Source organism: Mus caroli, chromosome 1 (genome assembly GCF_900094665.2).
Source record: "Mus caroli chromosome 1, CAROLI_EIJ_v1.1, whole genome shotgun sequence".
Classification (NCBI taxonomy): domain Eukaryota; kingdom Metazoa; phylum Chordata; class Mammalia; order Rodentia; family Muridae; genus Mus; species Mus caroli.
Genome location: NC_034570.1, coordinates 34,956,408 through 34,983,877, shown reverse-complemented (window position 1 = coordinate 34,983,877; position 27,470 = coordinate 34,956,408). Strand labels below are relative to the sequence as shown.

The following is a 27,470-nucleotide window of genomic DNA, read 5'->3' as shown; positions in this document are numbered from 1 at the left end:
TGGCTTTTGTCAAATTATCAAAGTGGAGACACTGTTGAAGAGAGTAGTATTCACAGCTATAGCTTGCGCCTTGTCTAGCCTTAAAGTATGGGTCTGTATTTTCCCAAATCCCCTGTCAAAGCAATCGCCTACAAACGGGAATGTATTCAACTCCAGAACACGTGCCTGCGTTCAAACACATGAGGTGGCAATTCCTTTGAGCAAAAGAGCTTTCATGTTTTATTAAAATATACTTTATTTAAAATGTCAATGTACTGATATAACACACTCACATCTTAGCATTCGTAATACATCTCCAATAAGTTTAAGCAAAAGGAAAAGTGAGACATGTTGGCAAGAGGAAAGCTTTCTGGCAAAAAAAAACGTGAATTCAGTTTTAAAATTTTCAGCACCATTGGCCTGACAGAAGTCAGAGATTTCCAGAAAATGTTTACTTCAAATGAGTTAACTTTCCTTTCTGACAACAGCCTCAGCTAATGTCCCCATAAGTGTGGCCAGAACAAGGAAACACATTTTCTAAAATTAGTGATCACAGGTGTGACAAGGATCCTCATAGAGAAGGCACAGGGTGATGGCTCCCTGCTTCTGACATAGCCTCCTAAATCTTTCAGAGGGAATTGAGCAGGGAAGTAAGAGTCCAAATCTAACTGGGGAGAGATGCTCCCACCTCCTCACTAAAGGACCCAATGTTGATGACTCAGCTAAAACATGTTACCACTGAGCAGAGTGGAACCACCTGGTGTGTCCAGGACCCACTAGGCAGGCACTGTGTCCTGGGCTTCAAAGAAAAAAGGCCAAGTTCCATTAGTCAGCCTTGTCCCTAGGTTTCTCCATCACTGCTGACAATTTCCAGGAATCAACCAGAAGCAAAAGCCCATACAGGGTGAGGAAGACAGAAGAGGGAACCAGTCAGCGACGCCTTTGTACCTGAACCCTCAAATCCTCTGTAAGGAGTTACAATTCCCATGGTGCAAAGAGAAACCGAAGAGCAAAACGTACAAGCTTGTGATTGAAGGGACCCTCAGTGAGCTCATCACGCTGCAGGCATGCAGAGAGTCTATGCTCCTCTCCGGATGCTCGTGAGGAGGGAGAGAAATTTAAAGAGGAAGAAAAAGAAGAGAAAAACAGTAGTGATAATAATAAAACAAAAGGCTAATCTATGGATGAACCTGAGAAATCCGTGGTGTGTGAAAGAAGCCAGTCATAAAATGAGAAACCCTGAACGAACGGTGTCTCTTATTTGAATTTCCTAGAATAGTCTGATTCACAGGGGCTGGGAAGGAGGGAAATGAAGACCATTGGTCCTGGCGACATCTAAGCGGCTTCTAGGGGCATCCTGCTAATACCATGGTTTGGGGATGTGGAAGTCAACCCTGTGAAGGAAAAAGTGGGATGGAGAGCGAGGCACCACAGGCTCCCGCAGCTCCTTGAAGAGCCATGATTTGCTGCACATGTCACTAGATTTTTAAGATGGCTCTGGTGCAACCATGAGACAACAAAAAGAAACTGAGGTGGGTTAGTAGCTACTTCCTCCATCTTCACGGAAGTCCTGACAGGTGACATGCTTCCCACCCCAACTCCTTTTGAGTTACCTCATCAGGCAGGGCTTTCATTGGGGCATAGTGATGATGTGGCAAGATATGATTGGCCGAGGATTTAGGGGCTTGGGATTGGCTCGAACGCTGTATATAAGCTTAAGGGCTGCACAATAAACTCAGATCTGCACCCTAATGCTGGTTTCCTGAGTCTGGTTTCCGAGGATTGATCATGTAACTGTAACCTCTTACACACACACTCCCATCTTCTGTCACCTCTTTCTCCCCCTGAACTCCCAGTCCTCCGTCCTGTTCTCACAATGGTTAGTTATCTAAATGAAGGAGATTCAAATTCAGTCTACACTGCCTGAGGACTAGAATCTTGTGGACCCTGGACAAACACATTGTACTACTGTCCTTGCTGGTCTTCCCTAAGGCTATCTACTTGGTATCCTCAGACTGCCCAGCCTCCCATCTCAAACCAGGATCAAGCATCCTGGACACCTGATCTGTCATCCTCAGTGTCCCGCTGACACAGAGGCCCAATGTTAGAGCCACCCCATGCTTGGGGAGTATATGGGTTTTCAGGAGCCATGAAGCAAACAGGAGAAATAAGGATCAGCTATGACTGAAAGCATCCAACAAACAATACAAATAAACAAAAAGCTACAAGGGCAAGGACAAAGTCGCTCACAAGCACAAAAGAGCCAGCTACATGAGTAGACAATTCAGAGAGGATGTAGTGTGAGCCAACACACACTAACCACTCTCAGGGAGTTATGAGCCCTGTGGCAGCATTGCATTTGCCCGCCTTGCAATTGCAGGGTATGTGTCCCAGAAGCTGGACTGGGGAAGATGCCGGATACCTCCTGGGTGGCATATGGTATCTCACTTTCTTCCAGAACTTGGTCTTGGCACACTGTGACTGCTCTGTGAAGTCCCCATCCCACTGGATGGCCCCGTGCTTCTGTCGGATATACTGAATGGACTCGGGCATGGTGCTGTAGTCTTTGACTTTCTCCAGTTCGATCAGAATGACCTTCATGCCGTGTTGGATGAGGGCATTGTAGACGGCAATTTGTTCTTCTGACAAGTTCTTTAGAAAGCCGAAGCTAGACGACTCTGGTGCGACAAAGACCATCAGCCTCCTACACAGCTTAATGTTTTCATCAATGACGTTGGCCACAGCTGGAAGGGAGAAGAAGGATTCAGAAGACCCAGCACGAAAACACCAGGGCTGTCCTGCTACCAGAAATGGGAGACAAGGGCACCAGGTAAAGGAAAGGGACTTTCCAATAGACAGGACTGATGCTCAGAGAGATAAGCATTCTCTTCCACTGTCTGCGCAGGGTTTGAGGGCTGGTCCCCAGAGGCCATCAGGTGTTAGGGGGTTTTTTGTCTAAGCTCCACCCTACAGTTACTTGGCAACAGCCAGGGGTGCCTGACTCGCTATAGAAGGGGCTGCTTGCCCCCTCCACTCTCTCTTGCCTTCTTGCTCCTACTCTGTCCTCTCACCCCTTCCCCCTCTCTCCCCATGTGCTCATGGCCGCTCTTTACTCCCCCTCTCTGCCTTTCTCTGTTCTCTACTACCCTCTCAACTCTCCTCTCTATGCCCTGAATAAATTCTATTCTATACTATACCTTCGTGTGTCTGGTCCCTCGGGGGGGGGNTATTCTATACTATACCTTCGTGTGTCTGGTCCCTGGGGGGGGGGGGGGGGGGGGAAGGGATGCCTCAGCATGGGCCCGCAGAGGCACCTCTTCCCCCACACCTGACTGCACATCCACCGAACATATTCCTTCTCTCCTTATCTTTTTATAAAACACAAGAGTCAGTCACCTCTTGTTTCTTTCATTTGGCAGTTACCCTGTGTTTTGTTACTTATTGTTATGTCTCTTTCTCCAAGCCTATCTCATTATGCCACATTCCTAGAGTAGCTGAGTCCCAGGCAAGCTACATAATAAGCATATTTTAAAATCTACTTTTAAAGAGCAAAGAACTGTGCTTCGTGTTCTTTATATAGTTAGTTAAACGCTCCAGGTTAGCATCATTAATTTTGAAGCCAAATAGCACACCGTGATGGTTTCTCAGGAAGAGGAAGGAGGAGCCCACAGTTCTAACTGGCTGGCAATTGCCTCCTGTGACGGGTAAGAGCAGGGTGACATTTCTAAGGACAGTTTCTTTTTGGTTGGTTTTGGGTTTGTTTGTTTTTGTTTGTTTGTTTGGTTGGTTGGTTGGTTTTGTAATTCTACTATATAAACTGCCCAGTATTTAGAGATAGCCAATACATATCCTTCAAACAATATTAAAAATTGCTTTTCCTAGTGAGAATAAAGGGGTGTTTATTTTAGTATCTAATTATTTTGCTGTGTGGCCTTCCAAGACGAGAGCAAAGAGCAAGAGGGGCTTTGTGTAAGACAGCCCTGTGATGGCATTTACAGGTCTCTCAAGCCAGGAAAACATCCATTCTTATCTCACCCATGCAAATGCTGCTGTTCATGAACCTCCCAAGCTACAAGCATAGTAAACAGACCTACAACTGTTCAGCTTAATAAACAGAGGATGCCAGAATTTGCACCTGCAATGTCTCCCATGGGCTCTTTGAACACTGGCCCCCAGCTGGTGGCACTGTTTGGGGTAATAGAAACTTCTGGATGTGGACCCTGAATGGAGGCAGTAAGTCACTGGGGGTGTGGAGAGAAGAGGAGGGGAGAGGGTTTCCTTTTTTGTTGTTATTATCTGATGAGATAGGGTCTATACATACAACTGCAACTGGCCCTGTATTACCATTCATCCTGGTTCAGCATTCCAGTGCTGGGATTACAGGCCTGGCCCTCTTTGTTTGTTTTCTTGTTACCTTTTCCATTTGTTCTATAAAGGCTCACTTAAAACATACCTTGTCCAGGGAATTCATCCCTGCCAAATATAAATAACTTATATCCACACTGTTTCTCCAGCACCTCAGGCAAGATCTTCATTACCAGTGTGTCTACATCATGGCCCTGGCTTCCTCTCGGGTACTTGGGGTATAAGACATAGGCATCATACAGCTTCTCATCTGAAAAGGAAAAGAGACACGCTCAAGAAACGACTCCACCAGAGCCCTAGAGCAGACAGTGTGGACCCTGGGTCACTACCATGTGCACTGCAGGCTCAGCCCAGTGACCTCCACATGCCCTGCTGACTGACATGGCATTCTATGTTCTCACAGCCGAACTGTGAAAGATGTGGCTCGTCCTCACTCAGCACAGGGGAATAAAATCTAGACTGAACAGGTGGCACCATTTCTGCAATTCCTAGCTGAATCTTAAGTCTCCCACTGCGTCTCACTAATTGCAGATGTAGGCAATTGAGACCTGTACTAACTATGCCAAGCAAAACCGGGTGAGTCGTCGCTCCTAATCTGGCATACCAGAAACTTCATTATTTTAATGACTCCCAATCTGTCCGTATCATTGAGAAGTCCAGCACTACGTACAGCACATGAGGTCAATGTGTCCATCGATGACAGTGTTTCCCAGGCAACCAGGAATGAGAGCCGTTACTATGTACACCAGGGTAAAGATGAACAAGACACATCATCATACTGTGCACACCACTCACATATGCAAAATAAAATGGTAGATAGCATTTAAGATGACAGCAGCACACACAAAGGAACACACAAAGATTTCTCGTCATCTGGAGTTCTTCACAAACAGTATTCATAGAAGGTGCATAACAACTCTTGGCTGAGAAAGAGTGGGGAGAGATCAGAAAAAAAAGTGAAGATCTAAGAGTACAGATTACTACAGATGTGAGAGAGAAGCCTGCATACACAGGAGAGAGAAGTCGGCATACATGTGAGAGAGAAGCCAGCATTATATGTGAGAGAGAAGCTGGCACCGGTGTTTCTGCCCACTGTCAGGCAAGGAAGGTGATATAGAGCTAAGTGGCACCTGGGGAGAAGCCCATCAGTACTGACCAGACATTATTTTTTTATTACGTATTTTCCTCAATTACATTTCCAATACTATCCCAAAAGTCCCCCATACCCCTCACTTCCCTACCCACCCATTCCCATTCTTTTGGCCCTGGCATTCCCCTGTATTGGGGCATATAAAGTTTGCAAGTCCAATGGGCCTCTCTTTCCAGTGATGGCCGACTAGGCCATCTTTCGATACATATGCAGCTAGAGACAAGAGCTCCGGGGTACTGGTTAGTTCATCATGTTGTTCCCCCTATAGGGTTGCAGATCCCTTTAACTCCTTGGGTACTTTCTCTAGCTTCTCCATTGGGAACCCTGTGATACATCCAATAGCTGACTGTGAGCATATTTACACAATGGAGTACTACTCAGCTATTAAAAAGAATGAATTTATGAAATTCCTAGCCAAATGGATGGACCTGGAGGGCATCATCTTGAGTGAGGTAACACAATCACAAAGGAACTCACACAATATGTATTCACTGATAAGTGGATATTAGCCCAAAACTTAGGATACCCAAGATATAAGATACAATTTGCTAAATGCATGAAACTCAAGAAGAATGAAGACCAAAATGTGGACACTGTGCCCCTTCTTAGAATTGGGAACAAAACACCCATGGAAGGAGTTACAGAGACAAAGTTTGGAGCTGTGATGAAAGGATGGACCATCTAGAGACTGCCGTATCCAGGGATCCATCCCATAATCAGCTTCTAAACGCTNNNNTAGCAAGATTTTGCATACACTAGCAAGATTTTGCTGAAAGGACCCAGATATAGCTGTCTCTTGTGAGACTATGCCGGGGCCTAGCAAACACAGGAGTGGATGCTCACAGTCAGCTATTGACTGACCAGACATCTTAAGCGAGCTTGACAATAATATCCATGGTTTGGGAAGAGGAGGGTGTGGCTCCCAAGCAATCAGCTTAAGGATCATGAGTACGTACTAAGGAGGTATCGATTTGTGTTTGGAGACAACCAACCTCAATGACTTCTTCCAGTATAAAATTTAATGCTAAATAGATGGCTTTCCAAAGTTCTGGAATTTTTTGTTGTTGCTGTTGTTTTTGTTGTTGTTGTTGCTGCTGTTGGTTTTTTTGGTGTTTTGGTTTTTGGGTTTTTTTTGAGAGTGAAAGGAAAGAAAAAGGAGACAGAGGGGTGGAGATCTCATAAGCTCTTATTCCTTGACTGCTTAAGAAGGCATTGAGCCTTCTCATGTAAAGATTTAGATGTGTTTAGACTTACACCCTCAGAAAGCCTTGGCTGCCTGGTGCCCTATTTACAACAGGGAGCATCCTCCTTGGGAAGTGCAGTTCCCAGGTTAGCACCCAATGTTATCCCTCCCCAGCCCCAGGCACAGCTGCCACCACCCACCACAGGCTTCTCTCCCCTCCTAGCCTCTCACTCTCCCTCCACTGGCTTTGCTTAAATAGAAAACAAGAGAAATTACATTTGCCAAATGTTTTCTTTTTTTGACAGAATCCAGTCCTCTTTCAAAACAAGGCATCTGAGGACACAGGTTCCCCTTGCTCTTCCACTTTCTATACTTGGAACAGATGGAGAGAGATGTGGTAGGACAAAGTCCCATGTCTTCTGAAAACTTAAAACAAAACAAGGCCCCGAACTGTATCTTTTCTTCTAAGTGTTTTCTTTCCATGCTGCAGGCTAAACCCCAGCTGCTGTGAGTATACTTGGCCACTGAGCTAGCCGAGCCACAACCCTCAGACTAAGATCTGGAGCAAAGGCGTCATTAAAGGACTTGTTCTCCACATGCACTGGGGATGCAGCACTATCAGAGACACATTTGGAATCCACGTTTGCCTCTCTTAACACAGCCCTCCAATTTTTAACAATTATTATTATTCTATTTTATGGGTGTGGACGTGTCACCAAAGAGGCCAGAATTACCCTGCAGTGGAGGTTCTGGGAATCCAACCAGAATCCTCTGGAAAAGCAGTTACTGCTGTTAATCTCTCTAGCCCCCAAGGACAGGATCAGATAGTAGCATGGGGCGCTTTCTGATAAACCTCAAGACATACACTTGAATCTAAGATTTTGGGAAGGAAGCTGAGATAACGGGGCTGCACCATTTCTCAAAGGTGTGTAGTGTTTTCTAAACCCAAGTCAAACCCAGATCGAGGAAACAAAGAAAACAAGGCTTTGACCTATCTCCTGAAAGCCAACATTATCCTTCCAGGAAGTCCCACCTCCTCCACCCAGAGACACTGACAACAGATGCCCTTGTGGAGAGGCAGTGAGGACAACAGCCAAAGGTAGCTGTAGTCAACCATTGAGGCCTCAGATGTCTACCCAGTCCACAACACACACACACACACACACACACACACACACACACACACACACACACACACACANACACACACACACACACACACACACACACACACACACACACACACACACACACACTAAAAGGCTGCTGTGCACCATGAAGTTAAAGGAGCAGCAGTGGAGGAAACAGTGACAGGCAGCACAGATGATGAATTGGTTACCTCCCAGAACTTAGAGAATCCCTACTGGCTGTTCTGAGGAATCTCAGATGTGCTGGTGGCTGCTCCCAAAATCCACATCTCTCAGAGGCAGAGGTGGCAATTTATCTCTGGCCTGGCCAAACTTTTTTTTTTAATTTTCCGAGGCTACCGAACCATCCCATCAACTAAAAGCATCTGTTCACACCTCTATTGCTGTCTGTAAAACCTAAAGGAGATCATGTTTATAGATTGATATTTATGAGAAATTGCCTAATGTTTCCCCAGTTCCCTTCTCTCTTGATGTGACATTCCAGAGCAAATCAAGCAGTTGATAGATAAAATTTTAATTTAAAAGATACTTTATCTAAGGTCCTTTGGCCAAGTTGCCTGAGGACTGGCTTGTCTGTCCACCCCAGTATGCATAGAAAACATTGAAGTGAACACACATAACACATAGGATCACGTTTACTTTGGAAATGCGAAAGGCCACCAGATTCCTTACATTACAACACTGTCATAAATGGGACTCTCCACAGGAAACTGTCTTTGGAAATGAGCCCCCAGAATGATCTATGTTATTTCACAAACCACAGAAACATGTGTGGGGAAAGCCAGAGTTAACTGACGTGGCTTTAGTTGGGAAAGCAATTTTACCATTAGAGACCAAGACCTCTCACCAACTCTGAATTTTGCTTAGTTTGTTCACTTATCTTTTGTTGCCTGGTACACCTGCTGGGTTAGCTCTAACTGTTCTAGTCCATTGCACGCTGCACAGAAGTCTGAATGGAATAAAGATAGCAGTGCACATATTTCTCAGTCAACCTGTTGCTGACCACTCTTTCATTCAAGTCTTGCAGATACTGGGGTACATCTAACATGCCAGTTCTGACATCACCTGGGGCAGCATAGAAACACAGGACTCCCTGACTTCAAGCAGGCTTGTGAATGGCTGCCATACTGTAACTCGTGGGTCACTTTGTGTGGCAAGGCTGGACCAACCAGGTTAGAGTGAACTTTGGCAAGACATAATGTCTCTCTCTCTCTTCCACATCCATATTCACTATATTGTATATGTTCCAGAATATTCTCCCAAGAGAATTCAGGCTGTCAGCAGAATTCATGATCAACCTCAGGGGCTCATCACTAGATCATTTTAGAGACATTATTCAAAGTTCTTTGACATTATCCAAAGTTAACGATGGTTGGGTAGGTGGAGAGGTGGGAAGATTGAAGCACACACTTTCCAGAATTAAAAAATAAGAGCAAAGAAAATCATGAGGCTTCCTGGCTTGTTGTCAGCTCCAATCTCCAAAGCCACCACCCCTGGCTGGGCTGAGCTGGGAGGAGTGGGTCCTGATGTGTCATCTGTTGGGCTCCCCGGTTCCACAGGGGTGAGTGAGTCACTCCTCCTTCCGTCTCTTGCTGACAAACTCAACTTCTCTGCCAGGCAGCTTTATCATACTATGTGCACACCATAAATAACTAAGGCAAGGCTATACTCACTCTTCTGGGAGTTACAGTGAGTCAGAGATGTGAACACGAAGGGGCCAGAGAGGCTGGAGCTTCCAGAAACACCACATGAAAGAACGTCACGTCACATTCTCTTAGTCAGTGGAAATAGAAGGCAGACCACTCCTATCTACTCCAGAAGAAATGGGTGCTGTGGCCTCTTCACAAAGGGACAGCCAGGGAGACAGGCAAGCACCTCAGATTGTGTTGGCCTGGCCAGGCAAGGACCAAGGCTACATCTCACCACTGTTAAATCTCAAACCCAGGACAAAGGGCTGAGGTGCTGGCTGCCAAGTTCTCCCTGCATTCCTCAGTCCCTACCTGTTACAGGATCCTCCAGACTGGACTGGCATACCCTGCCCCTACCCTGAACTCTCCAAGAGGATAAACTAACTGACCTTCCTCCAGCTCCCTCTGGGTGACCTGGTCCCTTTGTCTACTTTCTTGGCCCAGGTTGGTTACCAGCTGCTCTCCCCTCTCCTCACAAGGCTTTGTACTCCCCCGGATGTCCCTGCCCCCCACCCCAGGCTATGCTCCTCTTTTATCTACAATAGACTCTCTCCTCCACCACCTGGAGGAATAGTCAAGTCCTTTTCTAGTTATTTCTTCCTTTTCATTCAGCCATCAACATTGGGCTACACCCCAGCATCTGGGTTACCAATTGTTGAATTCTGACATTTAGCTCAATACAGCATTTGAATCACAGCATCTGTGTTTTATCAACAACTTGTACACAATAATCTGTGTGGCGACTTTTGTACACAAACAGCTGCTTAGAACAAACAGCTTTTTTTTCTTTTTTTGTCTTTCCTTTTTTAGATCTGCTACTCTGAATGTTTGGACCCTGAGTTTCCTCATTCTCTTGCTCCTGTCCAAGAAAAATGTTTGACCTAAGAAGGCATGCATTTACTCATCCCAGAGCACGCCAGCTGTGTGGATTTCTTTTGTCTTTTTATTTGTTTTTATAGGCAAATAAGGGACAGCAAAGCAGACTGAATGGTGTTTTGTCTGTTTGTTTTGATTTCCATAGGGCCTTACTAGATCAAATTCATTCTGAAACTTTTTGTTTGTTTGTTTGTTTGTTTGTTTGTTTAAATTACATTGTATTACAACCTAAATGGAGAGAAATGTTGGCTCTGTAACACAGGAAGGCATTTCTGTGTGAAAAGAAAAAAAAATGGTGGCAGGACAGAGACACCAGTGAAGGCACTGAGCAGAGCTTTGGCCTTCAGATCAGTGAAAAAGGACCCCTGCCTCAGGCTCCTGCTAAGTACTGAGAGAAGCAGGTCTCTTCCTTTTCCTTTGTTCCTCTTGTACCTCATTCCCTCCCTCTCCCCCTGCCTTCCTCTCCCTCTTTATGACCTTCCTTGTAGCTCAGAGAAAGAAGATAATATCTCACCCAGCCACCCAGTGGAGAGCTCTGAGTAAATCCAGGTAGGTCTCTTTTGGAAGCCAGAGACATACATTACCTCAGGTACCAAGTGTAGGGTTTACAGAGAGGAGAGCATCACTCTATGACCTGCTGAGCTTTAAATTGGGGGGAGAGAGGGGTAATATATGCACATCTCCTCTAGCAGAAATCTCTTTGCTTCACAGACCCAGAAAATATCTTTCTCATACTGCTTCCTAGAGCAGGATGGCCCACTACCTCCTAGAGCAGGTTGGCCCATTGCCTCCTAAATCAGGTTGGCCTACTGCCTCCTAGAGCAGCTGGCCCATTGCCTTCTAGTGCAGGATGGCCCACTGCCTTCTAATGCAGGATGGCCCACCACTAGCCTCTGCTGCTGCCTAGTGGCTATTTCCTGGTCACTACCTGTGTTCCAGCTTATTGGCAAAGGAGGCTGGTAATCACAGACAGATCATTTCTCTGAAGCACATGAAGTCCTCCTGAGACACTGAACACTAAATTCTCCAGCCAGGAGAACAGATTACCCACTATAACAATAGGAGAAGAACACTTAAGAGGTACTTGGGTGGGTGGACAGCAATTTTGAGGGCTTTGCCCCCAAAGACCACCACACACTTACCATCTGGAGCCTGGGCAGTGTGGAAGGCGCTTCTGTACCACAGCATGATGTCGATCTTAAAGCTGTTGTAGATGAACAGAACAGACACAACCAGAAGTAGGAACGCCATAAGCCCTCCTAAGAGGTAAGCCCTGAAGTCTGGAACTGCAAATGACAGGGAAAAGTCAGTGGCCGAAGGTTAGTTTGACCTCCACGCTTACACGTGGCTCTTAGTCAAAGTCAGGTGGGAAACGTGAGGCTACTGCTTGAACACACATCTCTAAGTTTCCTTGTGAGTACACAACTTGGTTAGTTTAATTTCCACTGAGAAGGTTGGGAAGAAATGGACTCCTTAAAAGCCAGGGAGCCTTAGGTATTCATGCCAGAACAAAAGGACTCCGGCTGCAAGGAAACTGTCTCAGAGCATGTGGATCCAGGTACCTTCATGAGGTACAATCTGACTGGGTCTGAAATGTCCCCCATGGCTTCCCCTGGGGAATCTGGGTTTCAATCCCACCATACTGCTTCTTAAGACCCTCGGAGCTGAGCAGAGGGACTCCTGTTAAAACTGATAAAAGCCATTGGCCCTTTGCCCAAACATGGGCTGTGCTGGCTCCACAAGACCATGGTGAGACAGTCCTCATCCGACCCTTCCCAGGGCTCCTTGAAGCCAGGGCCAGTATCTGTCTGAGAGTTCCTGATATGGTACTCAATGCCTGCTCTGCTAAGAGCAGAATACAGTTCTGATGACAGGCAAGGGAGCAGACAGCTAGGGGAAGAATCAGTTACTCCAAAAGGGAAGTCCTGGTTGCTTCCAGAACAACTCTTGAACGCCAAGAAGAGGAACCAAGCAGCGCCCTACCTTGCCACAACCCAAAAGGGTGCTGCCAGAGGAGGGTGCCCAGGAATGAGGGAAGAGAAAAAGGGAACCCACCGCATCAACCACTTCCTTCATCAGCCCGTTCAGGTTGTCCACTCACCCTGAAAGGGGGCTCGTGGGTCTGGTGGGATGGGGGAGAAGTGTTTGAGTCTCCCAGAACAAGCACTTCTGCTTTATAAAATCTTCAAGAAATAGCTTATCAAATCCTTCTCAGGCCACACATACAGTAAACATCTGAAGGCCTAAGACTTCCTGCATATCGTATCATTTCTTTAGATATAACAGCTTGATAGAGAACAGAGACTGAAAACACACTTGGTACCAACCCCCACCCCAAATCAATCCATTGAGCAAGTCCCTCTGTAGCCAGTGGACACTGATCTGCAGGCTGTTACCCAATCTGACCCTGTCCCATCTTTATAACCTTTGTCATCTGCCTTCCAACTATGAAATGGCATCTCCCCTGTGTCTATCTTCTGCTTTTTGCCAGCTCCTATCAGAGTTGTGTGAGCAACACCATCTCTCCCTTTGGGAGGATCTAACCTGGAAGAGTCTAAGCCCCTGATAGCGATCTTAAAATTATAAACTGTGATATGACTATTCCATGACTAAGCCCACAGTACTTAATGAGACTCAAAGAGCCCTTGGCAGCCGCAGTGTGGTCTGACTGTTCCTTGCACTGAGTAGTGTGGACATGTTTGGCTCTGTGAATGTGCTCAAAGATGATGACAGTAGAATTGTCTTATTAGTGAAGAAGCTCAAATGAGTAGAGACTTTGAAGTGGAAATAAATGTACAGCTCGCTGCTGGTATACCAGATACCCTTATTAAGAATAGGATTTGAATGAGTTCAAAGGATAGCTCAGAGGTTAAGAGTACTGGCTGTTCTTCCAAAGGACCTGGGTTCAAGCCATAACTTCTCGTAACTCCATTTCCAAGAGATCTGATGCTCTCTTCTGATTTCCATGGGCATTGGGCACTCACATGGTACATGTATATATGTGCAAGCAAAACATGCTTACAAATAAAATAAAGCCATAAATAGAATGGCATTTGTGAGTCTGAGTTCATGGAACCATCATCAGGAGCCTTCAGACTCGAAAGCAGAGGATAGATGATGATTAAAAGACACAGAAGGGGAGAAAAAAAAAGACTTTCCCAGAAAGAGACAGCCCGTCCAGACAACCTTCTAGTCATCCTGCTCAGGATGAAGCAGGTTTAAGAGTCAAATCTGCAGATAACTTCAGAAACAAAAAAAATGAGGAAGTCAAATGAAGAAGTCACCAATAAGTAAACCAAAAAGTTTAGACTTAAGAGGGTGAGGTTTCTAAGAAATCAAGGCAAACAAAACAAGGTGTGCTTGACCAACCACAGAAAAGCTACCATGTGAGGCTGTAGAACGAGCACCCGGAGCAACCAAGAGTTTCCTAAGTAGGGTCCAAACAAAGGAGTGAAGAGTCCCTCCTCCTCCCCCATGACTGGCAGGTGTTAGCTTGGTTTTTCTTCTCCTTGCTGTTGTTGCCTGGATATGAGATTTATTACTGAACAAGATTTGGTAGGGTTTAAGACAGCACTGTGAAAGCCTTCAGAAATGCAGAGCTCTCTCTTTGTCCAGGGGACCACGATTGGGGATATATTTGACACCACAGCCATCGGGAATGAGCTGCTTCCCCACAACCATGTGTTCAGATTCATCTGCGTTAAACGTCGTGAAGCCGATGTGGATCTTCTGGAGGCCAGGGAACTTGAGCTTGGCTCTACACATGTTCCCCAGTCACATGTTCCTTATTCTGAGGCTTGGTGTGGATAGACATGATGACCTGGCCAATGTGAACCCTGGCCACTGTGCTCTGGGGGGCTTCCCAACGGCACCACATAGACCTGTCTGGAGCCTGTCAGCCCCAGCGCAGGACAACGTCTTGTTGTTGCAGATGATATGCACAGGACGGAGCCTTACTCAGATATGAAAGACATCCTTGCCACAACTCTTTCCCATGTATCTGTTGGCACAAATAGGGGCAGCCTCCAGTGCTTCAGAAGAGAGATGTTCAGAACCATCTGACACCATGTAGCCACAAAGTGGGAATTCATCAACTTTTGCTTCTTTCTGGCCCAAATCAAAGATGCAGATCTTAGCATCAGGGACACCGTGGGGAAAAAAAAAACAACCAAACAAACAAACAAAAAACCCTACAACTTTGGGCGTGGCTTGTTCTTACAATACCAGTAACACTGGGCACTGGACTCTTCTGGTGTGTCTGAAGATAGTGGCACTGTACTCATACATATAAAATAAACAAATTGCTCTCTCTGTCTCTGTCTGTCTCTCTCTCTCTCTGTCTCTCTCTGTCTCTGTGTGTGTGTGTGTGTCTCCTTCTTTCTCTCCTTCTCTCTCTCTCCTCTTCTCTCAGAGTAGGTTTCCCACTTTCCTCTCCCATCATGACTTCCCTGGCCTCAGTCCTTGAGGACAGTAAACTTGTCTACCTGAGAACAGCTTCACAATAAAGCTGCCTACTTATATTATTTTTTTAAAAGTGCTCTTTTCCCCTGTCGCACCACTGACAGCTCTAGTGAGGTGTTAACTTGTTAATTGGTAACGTTAGCCCCTCTGAGCCTGAACTTGGCCTCAAAATTCTTCCAAGCAAGGTGCTTCCAGGTACTTAGCCTGAAAAGAGTCTGTCTTGGCCACCTTGAGACTAGGTAATGAGAGACCGGATCTTGGGTTCAGACTCCATCTTAGAGAACCTACCTGACCTAAGGTTGAACTCTCTAGCACTAGTTTCCAGGTTATTCCCCAACAAACCTGTTTCCAGGTTACAAGCCTTCCCCTGAAACTTCACTTCTTAACAACCACCAATCAGGAGAAAAGCAGAACAGAGAAATCCTGTCTCAAAACACACACACACACACACACACACACACACACACAAAATTTATGGTTTGGCTCCCAGCACCAGCCAATTATTTTAAAGGGCAACAAAATTCCATAATAGCCCGAAAACAGATGTGTGCCAGACTTGAAACCCCCTTGCTTACTTGCCATTTCCTATAAAACCTTGTCCTGCTGAGAGCTTGGGCCTTCACCCTCCCTCTCTGCTGTGTCAGAGACTTCGGTGTAGTCTCATTTGAATCTCATCTGCAGTGTAACTGTTATGTGCATTTTGTGTGTATATTGTGTTTGACAATAAAAAAGAAAATTCCAACTTGTTCTCAAAACATTTTCCCAACAATAGTATAGAAAGTCCACAGCCCCCTGGTGCTGAAGCCAGCGCTTAAACACAGGAACATCAATGATTAAACCCTAGGTTGGAAGCAACCCCACCATCTATACAGATAGTAGAATGGGAAAGTGGGGCAGATGTAGCAGGCAGGCCTGAGGAAGATAAGACAAGTTGTTAAGCCATTGTCAAAAGATAATAAGAGGATTGAGATGACACCAGATAGTACTGATCCTATAGTACCTGGGAAATATGGGGTATATTTTTAAAAGGTAAGAAAACCAAGTTTAGGAGGTTAAATATATTCTTCATCTTTGTCATTGATTCTGTAGACTAGTAGAGAGTGGGTAAGACCATGAAGTTGCCATGAAGAAAGAGAGAGCACAGCTAGATAGGAGAATGTTTTTGCATCTACCTTGGGGTGATAGTGGAAGCCACGGAGAGAAGAAAATTGCCAGGGGTGAGGACATAGCAGATAAAGGTGTGCTTGTCAGTGAAAACCTGAGGAAGGAATATCTTGAAAAGCCAGGACAAGCAGTGCATACAGAAGAGTCCAATGCTCTTCCCACCCAACCCAGCCACAAAAGGCCCCAAGAGATCAAGACAAGGAAGCCATACTGTATGCCCACTCAAACTGATGTAACTAGAGACAGAATGAGCCTAGCCCAAGGTCATGAAAGTGAGGGAGAAACCATGAACATTTTTCTGGAATTTCAGTGAAAACAAAACAAAACCCTCAATGTCTATGAAGATGACTCAGCCCAAAACACACTTTGATAGAGTCACAGCTTTATCCCAAGACAGCTATCAGACACAGCACCGTACTTAACGAAATGGTGTGCCTGAGTTCTCTAATTGGTGCCCCCTGTTGCCTCCGACTGAACATATGACATCACTTCTCGTTAGTAAGCCTTCCCTGGCCGTGGTTTTCAATGCTCTGAGCAGCAGGTAACATGCTGGGTATTACCTGGGTGTATCAGAATGATGTAGGCTGCAGACACTCCAGCGTGACACGTGAAAGGACGGCCGTAGTCCTCTATTTTCACTTTTAAGAATGTTATGTTCACTGTGTACCGAATTTGATCCCTCAAGGACACATTGGTTCTAGGGAAGGAAGAGTCAGCCATTAACACAGGACCCATTACCCAACATAAGGTATAGCTTATCTTCTATAAATAATATGTTTGTTTGTTTGTTTGTTTGTTTGTTTGTTTTTCCCTAGAGAACTCTCTGGCCATTATTTTACTCTAAGAATACATATGAGAGTGACTCGATGTATAGAGATTCTGTAGGTGTAAATTTGCATTTTCTCCTGGACAGTCATGAGAAAGTGTGGTTCTGCTAACTACAGCATCATGTGTAGCTCTAATGGGCATCTTCTGTTCCCCAGACTATATCCCAATGTATCCACACAGCAAGCCTCACCCTGAGCACTACTTCTGATTTCATTTATATCACATAATCATAGCACTGTAAGTTGGGCTTGAGTACCTTGGACTGTGCACAGTCTCCCATAAGAAACCCTGCAGTGATTTTCACATTGCTACTTTCACACTAAAGGCCAGCAAGTCACAGGGTCACTGAATGGGACAGGCTGGATTTGAGTGACATACATACGCTGTTTCTCTAAGCTACAGTTCAAGTGGCATTGACATTGATTCAGTCAGAAACATAAACACCTTGCATTTGCCTGAACAAGATGCCTGGCTACACACAGTGTGTACTAATCATTAAAAGACAAGAGGGGAAATGCAAACTCGAGTGGAGCTGTCCATCACAAACAGTGGTACCGGCATATTCGTATGGATGGAGCGACTCTTAACACCTACTCGATTCCTTCCTGGATGCGTTTGGAGTCTTTGTAGTAGTCATCCACCAGGGTGTTGTTGACTCTCCAGCACCTCAGGTTTGTATTCTCCTTCGTGTCTGTTATATTGCAGTTCACGATGAGGGTGGAGCCTGGAGCAATCAAGTTTACAAACACTGACTGGAAATGCTACTGATTTCTCAAGTTGTCGGACTTGTCGACATCGAGTTAGCCAGCCATACCTTAATTGCCAGAAGCACCCCCAGGTTGATGTCAATGTGCCTCCGTCTCCTTCTGTATAAAAGCCAGGAGGAACGAGGAGAAGCCTTTGTGCTGTGAAGGGCTCTGCATGCACTGCCCAGTAGCCACACCTCTGAGGAGAGTCTCCCACAGCATGAGATGCAAACTGTACTTCATCAACACCCAGAGACAGCAGTGAAGTGCTTTACAATCTACAGAGTGCTTCCTGCTCATGTCCCTCTAGGTCAGTGGTGCAAATCTTTGAAAGAATCGAGCAAAGCAGAAGACTGGAAGGCGGTCCTTGTGTGTTAGATGAGAAACTCAGGTTCAGACAGACAGACAGAGTGACTTCCTCTAGGTGATACATACTTTGGAGGGAGATGTGGGACATAATCTCAAATCCAATGATATTCTCACATTCACAGATGTGGCTACTGCCTCCATTTTCCTCTGTCCCTTATCCTATGTCCACATACATATATATTATATGATATATGATAACTCTTTATCATTCAGTCTATTAAGGCCCACTTCATCTTTCAAGAGTTCTTTCACCTCTGTGGTAGTTTACAATTTATTCTAATGTATAACATGTTTAATAAGAACCATGGAGTATAGCTAAATATCTGTGGGTTACAATAAAGTAAACACCCAGACAGTCTCCTCCACGAAGAAAACAGAATATTTTGAGAATTCTGGAGTTTCCCACACTCCTTTCCTTCCTTTATTTTGCACTGCTTACATATTTATCCACAGATTCTAGCTCTTGTTGCTTAACATTTACCTTCGGAGGCTCATCTTTGCTGTTTCATAGTGTAATATATGACAGCTCTTTATTTCTTCTAAAATTAAGACCTATTCATTTACATTGCATGTATTTCTAATATTTAATACTTGATGAGAGACTTCTCAGAACTCTCTTGTGTATGTTTCCTGAGGCCCACATGAACACATTGCATGTATATATATACATATGTATACACATACTTATAATCCATATACCTGATAGGTACCCATAGCTTCCCCAGCATTGTGTTGGCTACATACAATAGTCAACTTCACAAGATAGTGATGGACTGTCTCCTCGAGGGCTGTAGCAGCCCAGACTCCCACGTGAACAGTGTAATGTTGCTTAGATACTCAATAGTAGTAATGCCCAGACCATCCTATTATAGATGTTCAAGCCCTAAACTTGATTTGTATTTCTCTACACGGCTCATGAGCAAACAGCCATCGTGTATTTTATTGGCCGTGTGACTGAACACAGCTTACTTTCCCTCCTCTACTAGGTCCTGTTTCCTTTATAAATGTGAAGAGGTTGGGTTCAGATATTATAAGCATTTTATTCTGATCCAAAGGTTTTGTTTTTATACTTTTACCACTGTATTTCAATAATCAGAGTTTTATTTTTAACAGCATCCTGTTTAAATATGTTTTCTTTACAACAAGGGTTTGGTACGTCCCAATTTTTAAAATATTCTTTACTACTTTAAAGTCATGAAATTGTTTTCCTAGAGATACATTGTTCTGAATACCATACTCAGGTCTACAATCCACCCAGAATTATTTTTATATTATGTGATAGAGAGGTCGGGTTTCATTGTGTTCTATATTACATCTAATAGGCAAGTACTATTTATTTAAGCAATTTTAATTTCCCAGTCCAGTATGGTAGCACACATCTATAATCCTAGTACTTAGGGAGATGGAGAGAAGAAGATCAGGAGTTCAAGGCCAGCCTAGACTACGTATAAGTCTCTCTCTCCTTTTCAAGATTATGACTTATCTACTTCTCTGTAGTCTTTATCAAGGATCCAGAAGTCTGGTGTGTGTGTGAGTCCACCTCTGATCTTTCTCTTCAATTATTATATAGAATGTATAAAATTTTTAGCCTCCTAATAAATCTTGAAATCATTAGTCTTCCAACCTAGTTTTTAATCATTTAAAATTCACTGATTCTTATAAAGCCAAAAAAAATGTTAGAAAGCTATGGAAAAGAACACAGTAATCTGATTTTTTTTTAATCTATTGATAAACCTATAGAAAGGTCAATACTTGCCTATGAACAGTGTTCCTCTGTGTGTACAAGTTTTTTAAAGACATGTTTTATTAAGTATTTACATATCCAAAGATGAAATTTTGTTATTACACCTCTACTGACCTATAATAAAGCTTTTGCTTTAACAGCTGCCTTGATATCAACACAGCTATACCAATATTCTTGGGAAAAGTGGTTTTGGTGCCTCAGAGAAGAAGGAGAGTCCCCAACAGGACAAATGTTTGCCAACATGTAATCCTCTATAGTACCTGTGTCCCCAAGGAAACAAGCCTGGCAGAGTCATTTACAAAACATGTAATGTCAAAATATTATATTAGTGATTCAACCGTGTAAAACCAGCTCTAAACATTTTATTGTATCAGAATAGTCTTAAAGAAAAACAATACGTTATTGTGGCATTTTAGATAGTTTTCTTACAACAGTGACATAGATAAAAGATCCTTCAACATGATTATGTTTATCCTCCTTAAAGAGTCCAGGTTCCCTGACTCTCTTGTGTGCATCTGTGTGTATGTGTATGTATGCTTGGGTATAGGTATGAGTTTCAAGAAGTTTGCATGTGTGGCGGATATGTATGCATGTGTATGTGTGTATTGCATGTGAAGGCCAGATATGAACCTCTGGTGTCATCCCTCAGAAACTGCCCATGTAATTTTTTTTTTTTGAGTCTAAGTTTCTCATTAGCCTTGAAGTTACCAAATAAGCTAGGCTGGTTGACCAGTAAGCCCCAGGGATATCCATGTTGTGCCTTTCCTAGCAGCATGTGCCACCACATCCTGCTTTTTTTCATGGTTTCTAGTGACCATGACTCTGGACTTATGCTTACTCTGCATTTGGCCTACAGATCTCTCTCTCTCTCTCTCTAACCCAGTGGTTCTCACCCTTCCTAACCCTGAGACCCATTAACAGAGTTCCTCATGTTGCATTGGACCCAACCATAAAATTACTTTTTAAATTTTTATTGCTACTTCATAACTGTGACTTTTCCTACTCTTATGGATTGTAAATGTAAATATCTGATATGTGACCCCCACAATGGAGTCGCGACCCACAGGTTGAGAACCACTGCTGTAACCCCTGCTGGGAAACAAAGCCAATTAAATTATTAATAGCTAGTCTTTGTAGGTGTCTGTGAAGTCTGTGGGTATCCACATGCCAAGGAATCAGTACATCAGTGTGTCCTTAGGGTCTTCAGAGCTCTCCAACCATTTTACAGAGCATCTCAAACAGTCCAGCCTGGGTCTTTCAAGCAGATTTGTATACCCTTAACACTGTCTGTTTTGCTGACGTTCATGTTTCTAAGTCTACTATTTGGTGCTTGAGTTCCCTGGGGGTTTCTGTCCTTCCCACCACAGCCACAGGCCTTCCCCCTGAACCAGCTCTAAGACCTTGTTCTTACCACTCTTAGCAGGAGAGGTAAATACATTGTTTCCACTTTCATCTTTGTTACTTAGTTGCTGTTTAGAAAGACGGAAGTGTTTTTATTATTTCTGCCCTTAGTTATAATGGTATTTAAAAACTCCAATGTCTTTTGGAAGCAGCACTGGCCACACGCCACATTTGATAGACAATGTCTCGCTGTCACTATTTTGTGACGGACTCTATGACGTAACTTGTAACCAAGAAAGCTAATAATTAGAAAATGTGCTTGTTTAACTTCTCTTCCTTTTCAATTATTTAAATTCAAATTCAAATAAACAGGAATGGTATATTTTTAAACAGTACAACATGGTGTTTCTATGTGCTTGTGTGTTTATGCTATGGAGTACCTAAATCATGCTGTACTGGCTGGCTTTGTGTCAATTTCAAACAAGCTACTGTTACCTGAAAGGACAGAACCTTCTGCCACGTTGTCTTATTCTTGTATTTCTAGGGCCTTTAGCTTTATGTATTCGATACACGGTTTCTTCAAAATGCTATTTTTCTAGGCCTGGTAGAGCAGTAACTTGGGAAGCTGAGGCAAGAAAATGAGAAATTCAAGGCCTGCCTAGAATAGGAAATGAGTTAAATTTAGTCTCAAAATAAAGAAGTAAAAAGACTCGGGATAAAACCCAGTGGTAGATTGTTTGTCCAGTGTGTATGATCCAACCATCAGTATCAACAACAACAAAGTGTTTTGAAAGGCATTGAAGTTTTAATTAGAACAAAGTGACTCAATTTGTTATTTACTATTTGGGGGGTTGAAAGGTTATTATGAGGTTGAAACACCCAAACTAATTTTTTTATGATAATTTTTGTAAATTATACCTTTCCAGTGTTGTTATTTTTAATCTTTTGGATCATGAACTTTTATATGTCTCTTAAAAAGCATGCTATTGTACCAATACAGTGCTAACTGAAGTATGGTATTGACTGAGTCTGAGGAGTTCTCTTTCAATGAAGACTTGGTTTAATTGCCCTCTTTCCAGAAAGTGCTCTCACTATGTTTATTTATTGGAGCTATCGCTATATCAAAAATTTGGGAGTATCTGTTCTGAAGCATTGCACGTTTGATCTCTTACTGTGTAAATGAAGGCTGTAATACAGTTATTTGTCTGACTGCTTGGATGTATTTTCCAGTATGAGATAATGTAACCCAGAATTCCTGATCTAGATTACTTAGTAGCTGGAGTTTTATACTTCAGTAATCCTGCCTGTTTTCATTGCCTTTGTATTCACAGAAGTCAGTGAGACTCTCCTGGTGAGCTCAGGCACATCCAGAGTTGGAAATTGGACATGGGGGGGGGGTTGTCTCTACCTTGATCTTTTAATGCATCCATTGAAGGTGCAGCAAGCTTTACCTATCTATGGTAACTGGACAGCTCCGACAGTTTCACTTACCAAGTGGAACTTCAATGGAGTTGTTTTTTGGATACGTGATGTTAGGGATCCTTCTTCCATACTCAACTTCCTCTGATAAGAAATCACACCCACAAGGATTGAGTTAGAACCACAGAAATCATACACTAATGTAATGACAGGAAGAAAAGACCTTCCAAAACATTAGTCAAGAAACGTCAAAAGTCAAGAGTGTGACATCAGGATACCCAAAATATCGCCACTTTCTATAAAGCTCTTCAGTTTACTATTCATGAGTAAAGCCGGGTAGCCAAAGATCACCACCTATTAGATCACACACACACATGAAACCAGGAGACCATTCCAGTCAATCACTCTCTCATCATCCTACTGAACTTCACCACACAGCCTAACAACTTAATCTTCCAATGCTTCACAGTTGTCTCCTCTGCCTTCACTTCTGAACCATCTGTTTTCTGGTCTCAACTCCTTTAAGGCCACCTGAGCTGCTCACAGCTTGAATTGCCTTCTAGAAGACAGTCCTCAGAAAGTCTTAACTCCAGAACTCTATCTGAATTCCAGACCATGAGAGGTGACAGCCTACTCTACTTCTTTTGCATGCCTCATGCTCAACTTGCTGAAGACCAAATCTCTCCAACACCTATTTTCCCCTTGAGCTGTCTTGTTGCATTGCCTAATGTCACTTTCCACCCAGTAGCATATGCCCAAACGCCTAGAACCCATGACCTCGTCTCTTCTACTGAAGTAACTCTAAAAGGTGTATGCTTCCCCTTGGGAGATGCTTTTGTCAGTATCTGCATCACTCCATCATTCATGATATCATGTGCCTGTGCCTGCATGATGTCTCACCTGTATGTTTGCACCTTCTCCCTAACCACTGTCCTGATGTTCTCCCTGGGGGACAGCCAGCTGCTTCAGACATTAAAAGCACACCAGGCTGCTCTCATGCCATCAAACCCACTGGCTGCTTGCCATTGTTCTGAGAGTAAACTCCTCACTGCCCTGTTTGTATTTCAAACTCTACCCATCCCTCACTCCTGACTGAGTCTCTAACCTCATTACCTACCATGATCTCACCAACCCAGCCCAGCCTGTCTGTCTTCCATCCCTCAGACACAGCATGATTCCTCTTGTTCTGAGGCCTCCACAGCTTTCTGTCTTCTGTCTGTAAACATCTTAGCCATTCTTTGAATCTCTTGGGCTACCTATCTGCTCCCGTGATAGCTTCCTGCTGCCCAAGGGTGCAACTCCATTAAAGAAAGAAGAAGAAGAAGGAGGAGGAGGAGGAGGAGGAGGAGGAGAAAAGGAGAAGAAGCTATGTTGTGGCTGGAGAGATAGTTAAGATGGTAAGAAGTTAAGCCACTTACTGATAGGCCCTGGGTTCAGTTCCCAGCACCCACATAGTGGCTCACAACCACCTGTCCTCCAGTTCCAGGGTATCTGATGCCCTCCTCTGGCTTCCTTGGTCACAAGGCATGCAAGTGATACACAGACATATATGCAGGCAAACACTGACACGTATAAAATAAAAATAAATCTGAAAGGAAAAGAAAGCTGTATTCCCTTAGGTGCAGCAACAGCATGAAGGCCCAAGCAGAAGAACCATCAAATAAGAGAGGTGAAGTCTTCATTTAGTGTGTAGGAAAGAAGGAAAAGCCACAGTTCTTGTCCTGTAGATGGTTCTAATCTAAAGTTGCTCCTTCCTGACTGTACAAGAATCTGCCCACGCTGATCATCTCAGACACTACTTTACAGTCTGCAGATCATTGTGCGTTCAAAGACAGTGGGTGTTGGTGACAGGACAATGGCATGGTTGCTTCCAAAAGGACTGGCCTGACACAGTACAAATGGTAGGTTATCTAAGAACCCTACCCAGAGATACTGAATGCCAAAGAGTCTGAAGCTGCAGCAAGACCAACCTTAGACAGGCCCAGCACAACACTCAAACAGCAGAGATGATGGGAAATGAAGGTAGAATTAATACTGCCTACCTTGTGTTGGATGCTGACACTTTGGTAGGCACCCAGGAAGTCCCCCCTTTTACATGATCTCTTTCAATGTTCTCCAGCCAAGAGTTTTCAATATTGTGTTTTGAAAGGAGAGAAAAGTGAGCTGTTTGTGCCTAGCTGGTTGTGCCCATTGACCTCACTCTCTGGCCCCCTGATCTATCACCAGCATGGCTGGGGGGCTCTGTACAATCAATATCCAATCTCCAAAGCCTGAACAGGAAGCCATCTGACTCCCATAAAGCTGAGAACAAAGCAACCATACTTGAAAACAAAAAAAAAAAAACAAAACCTTACTGGTGTTCACAGCAATGTAGTTTCTAATGGTGAAGTGTCTCCCCAAGTGAGTCAGTCTGGCTGAGCACGCATAGCTCCCGCTGTCCTCCACAGCAACGTTGTTCACAAGAAGCTTTGCTCCTGAAGGGCTGTATTTTTCCCCCGCTTTAATCTCTTCACAACCCTACAGGCACACACACAAGAAAGGAATGAGTGCTGGCAAATTCTAGTCTCTCTGTCAGCATTAACCTATGAACTGTGGGGAAACGTGTCTATATCACTGTTCCTCAACCTGTGGGTTGCAGCCCCTTCGTGGTCACATGTCAGATATTTACATTTCATATAATCTATAACAGTAGCAAAATTATAGTTGTGGAGGAGCACAAACTGATTGTATAGGTGGAGGTTATCACAACATGAGGAACTATATTAAAGGGTCATAGCCTCAGGAAGATTGAAGAACCACTGCCCAATATCTACATAGTCACTTACAACCTAAATCTTAGATATTAACCATCTAGCCAGAAGGCAATGCATAATATAGATAAACAGACAGACAGACAGACAGACAGACAGACAGACAGACAGAGATGATAGATAGATTAGATAAATGATATACAGACATAGAATGACAGATAGGTAATAGATGAGAGAGAGAGAGAGAGTAGATGATAGATGCATGGATGGATGGATGGATGGATGGATGGATGGATGGATGGATGGATGGACAGATAATAGGATAGTGAGGTTAATGGACAAAAAGATGGAGGTTACTGTGCTAGTAGCGATTTGTCACTTTAACAAAAGACTTGACATGAACAACTTAAAGAAGACGAGATTTAATGTTCTTGTGACCTCAGAAGTTCTTGTCCGTCATGAGAAGTATGGGGTGGGACACAGGAGAACATACCATGGAGGCCAGGATTAGAAAGAATGACAGCAGTAATCCGCTTTCTCTTTTGCCTATTTGTTTCATCTGGCGCACAGACTATGGGATGGTGCCACCCACATGCAGGGCAGGTATTTTCCTCTTATTAGGCTTCACTGGAAATACCCTGACAGACACACCTAGAGTTGCTCTTTAAATTCTTTGGCACTTCTCAATCAATTCAAGCTGACAATCAACATAGAGAGAGAAAGGGAGGGTAGATGCTCATCACTTAGTCTCTCTCTCTCTCTCTCTGTGTGTGTGTGTGTGTGTCTCTCACTCTCTCTCTCTCTCTGTCTCTCTCTCACTCTCTCTCTCTCACACAGAGAGATAAGATAGATAGATAGATAGATCTCTCACATAGAGAGAGAGAGAGAAAGAAAGAAAGAAAGGAAGGAAGGAAGGAAAGAAGGAAGGAAGGAAGGAAGGAAGGAAGGAAGGAAGGAAGGAAGGAAGGAAGGAAGGAAGGAAGGAAGAGATCTGTTTATTTCTATTTATATCTACCTCAAGAAGACTTGGTAAGGACACACACTAAAATGGGTGATACAAACACTAAGTCTAATGGGAGTTGAGAAGAACTGCAAAGATTTCATGGAGGAAGGCTGCAGATGAAGAGTATTCTCCACCTCAAGGCCCACCTCCTCCAGTGGACTCCTACCCCATGATGCCAAGCGCCTTTGTCAGGATTGCAAGCCCCAGTGAGTTGGATAATGACTGTTTAAACCACACAAGAGACTCAACTCTCCATGGATGAGAGTTTGCTTTATAGAATCCAGTGTATACCAACTAATTGGAGGCCTGAATGAGAGAAAAGAACGCACGTACATCAGTCTATAATGAGAAAACCTCATAGAACTTCTTCAGGGCTCCAGCAGCTACCAATCTGTAGAATGCCTTTCTCTCTTGTCATTACAGCAACCACAGAAAACGAAAGGCTCGTATTTGTGTGTCTGAGAAGAGACTCACATGCCATTCCTGTGTGTGTGTGTGTGTGTGTGTGTGTATCTGTGTTATATGTGTGTCTGTATGTTTGTGTTGTGTGGCTGTGTGAGTGTGGCTGTGTGTGTGTGAGTGTATATTTGTATATGTGTGAGTGTATATGTATGTGTGTGATATGTATGTGTGTCTGTGTATGTGTTGTGTGTGTATGTGTGTTTGTGTTGTATGTGTGTATGTGTGAGTACATCTGTATGTATGTCTGTGTGTGTCTGTGTGTGGTGATGTATTTGTGTGTGTGTGTGTGTGTGTGTATGTGTGTCTATGTGTGTTGGGTATGTGTGTCTATGTGTGTGTGTGTGGTGTATGTGGTGTTGTGTGTAAACTAGACATAGACATGAGGTGTTTTCCTCTGTCTCTTTCCACTTTTTATTTTGAGACAGCACTGACTTGTCAGAACTGGTTGGCCAACAAGTCCTAAGGATCTGCCAGTCCCCTGTGCACCACCACACCCAGCTTTTTAAAATGTGTTTATGGGGAGCAATCAAGGTCCTCATGTTTCCAAGACAAACATCTTGCCAAGTGAGCCGCCTTCAATTCACCTTCCTCACCAGTAACTCACCGTATCAAGCCACCGCCTTCTCCTCGCACACCCGCTTCCGGACTCTTGCTCAAACCTGTCCCTTCCTTTGCAGCGCTCACTCCACAGTGAGACTGCCTGGCTAGTTGGTCTGTAGTCTGTTTTTCTTTCTTCCTTCCTTCCTTTCTTTCTTTCTTCCTTTCTTTCTTTCTTTTTTGTTTTTTTTTTTTTT

At 43.9% G+C, this 27,470-nt stretch overlaps 1 protein-coding gene and 1 pseudogene across 2 annotated transcripts in view; both read right to left on the bottom strand.

The window, feature by feature from the left end:
* Positions 1-217: 217 nt before the first annotated feature.
* Il1rl2 (interleukin 1 receptor like 2) overlaps positions 218-27,470 on the bottom strand; it is a 44,793-nt gene continuing 17,540 nt past the window's right edge. For both annotated transcript variants that reach the window (XM_021169276.2, XM_021169282.2), the window contains exons 5-11: positions 24,816-24,978; positions 22,534-22,605; positions 17,437-17,566; positions 16,575-16,711; positions 11,532-11,675; positions 4,433-4,594; positions 218-2,723 (exon numbers count right to left, since the gene is read on the bottom strand). In XM_021169276.2, the coding sequence (XP_021024935.1) occupies positions 2,305-2,723; positions 4,433-4,594; positions 11,532-11,675; positions 16,575-16,711; positions 17,437-17,566; positions 22,534-22,605; positions 24,816-24,978 (1,227 nt within the window). In that variant the 3' untranslated portion in view covers positions 218-2,304. The remainder of the gene's footprint in view (positions 2,724-4,432; positions 4,595-11,531; positions 11,676-16,574; positions 16,712-17,436; positions 17,567-22,533; positions 22,606-24,815; positions 24,979-27,470) is intronic.
* On the bottom strand, positions 13,975-15,432 carry LOC110307208 (annotated as a pseudogene).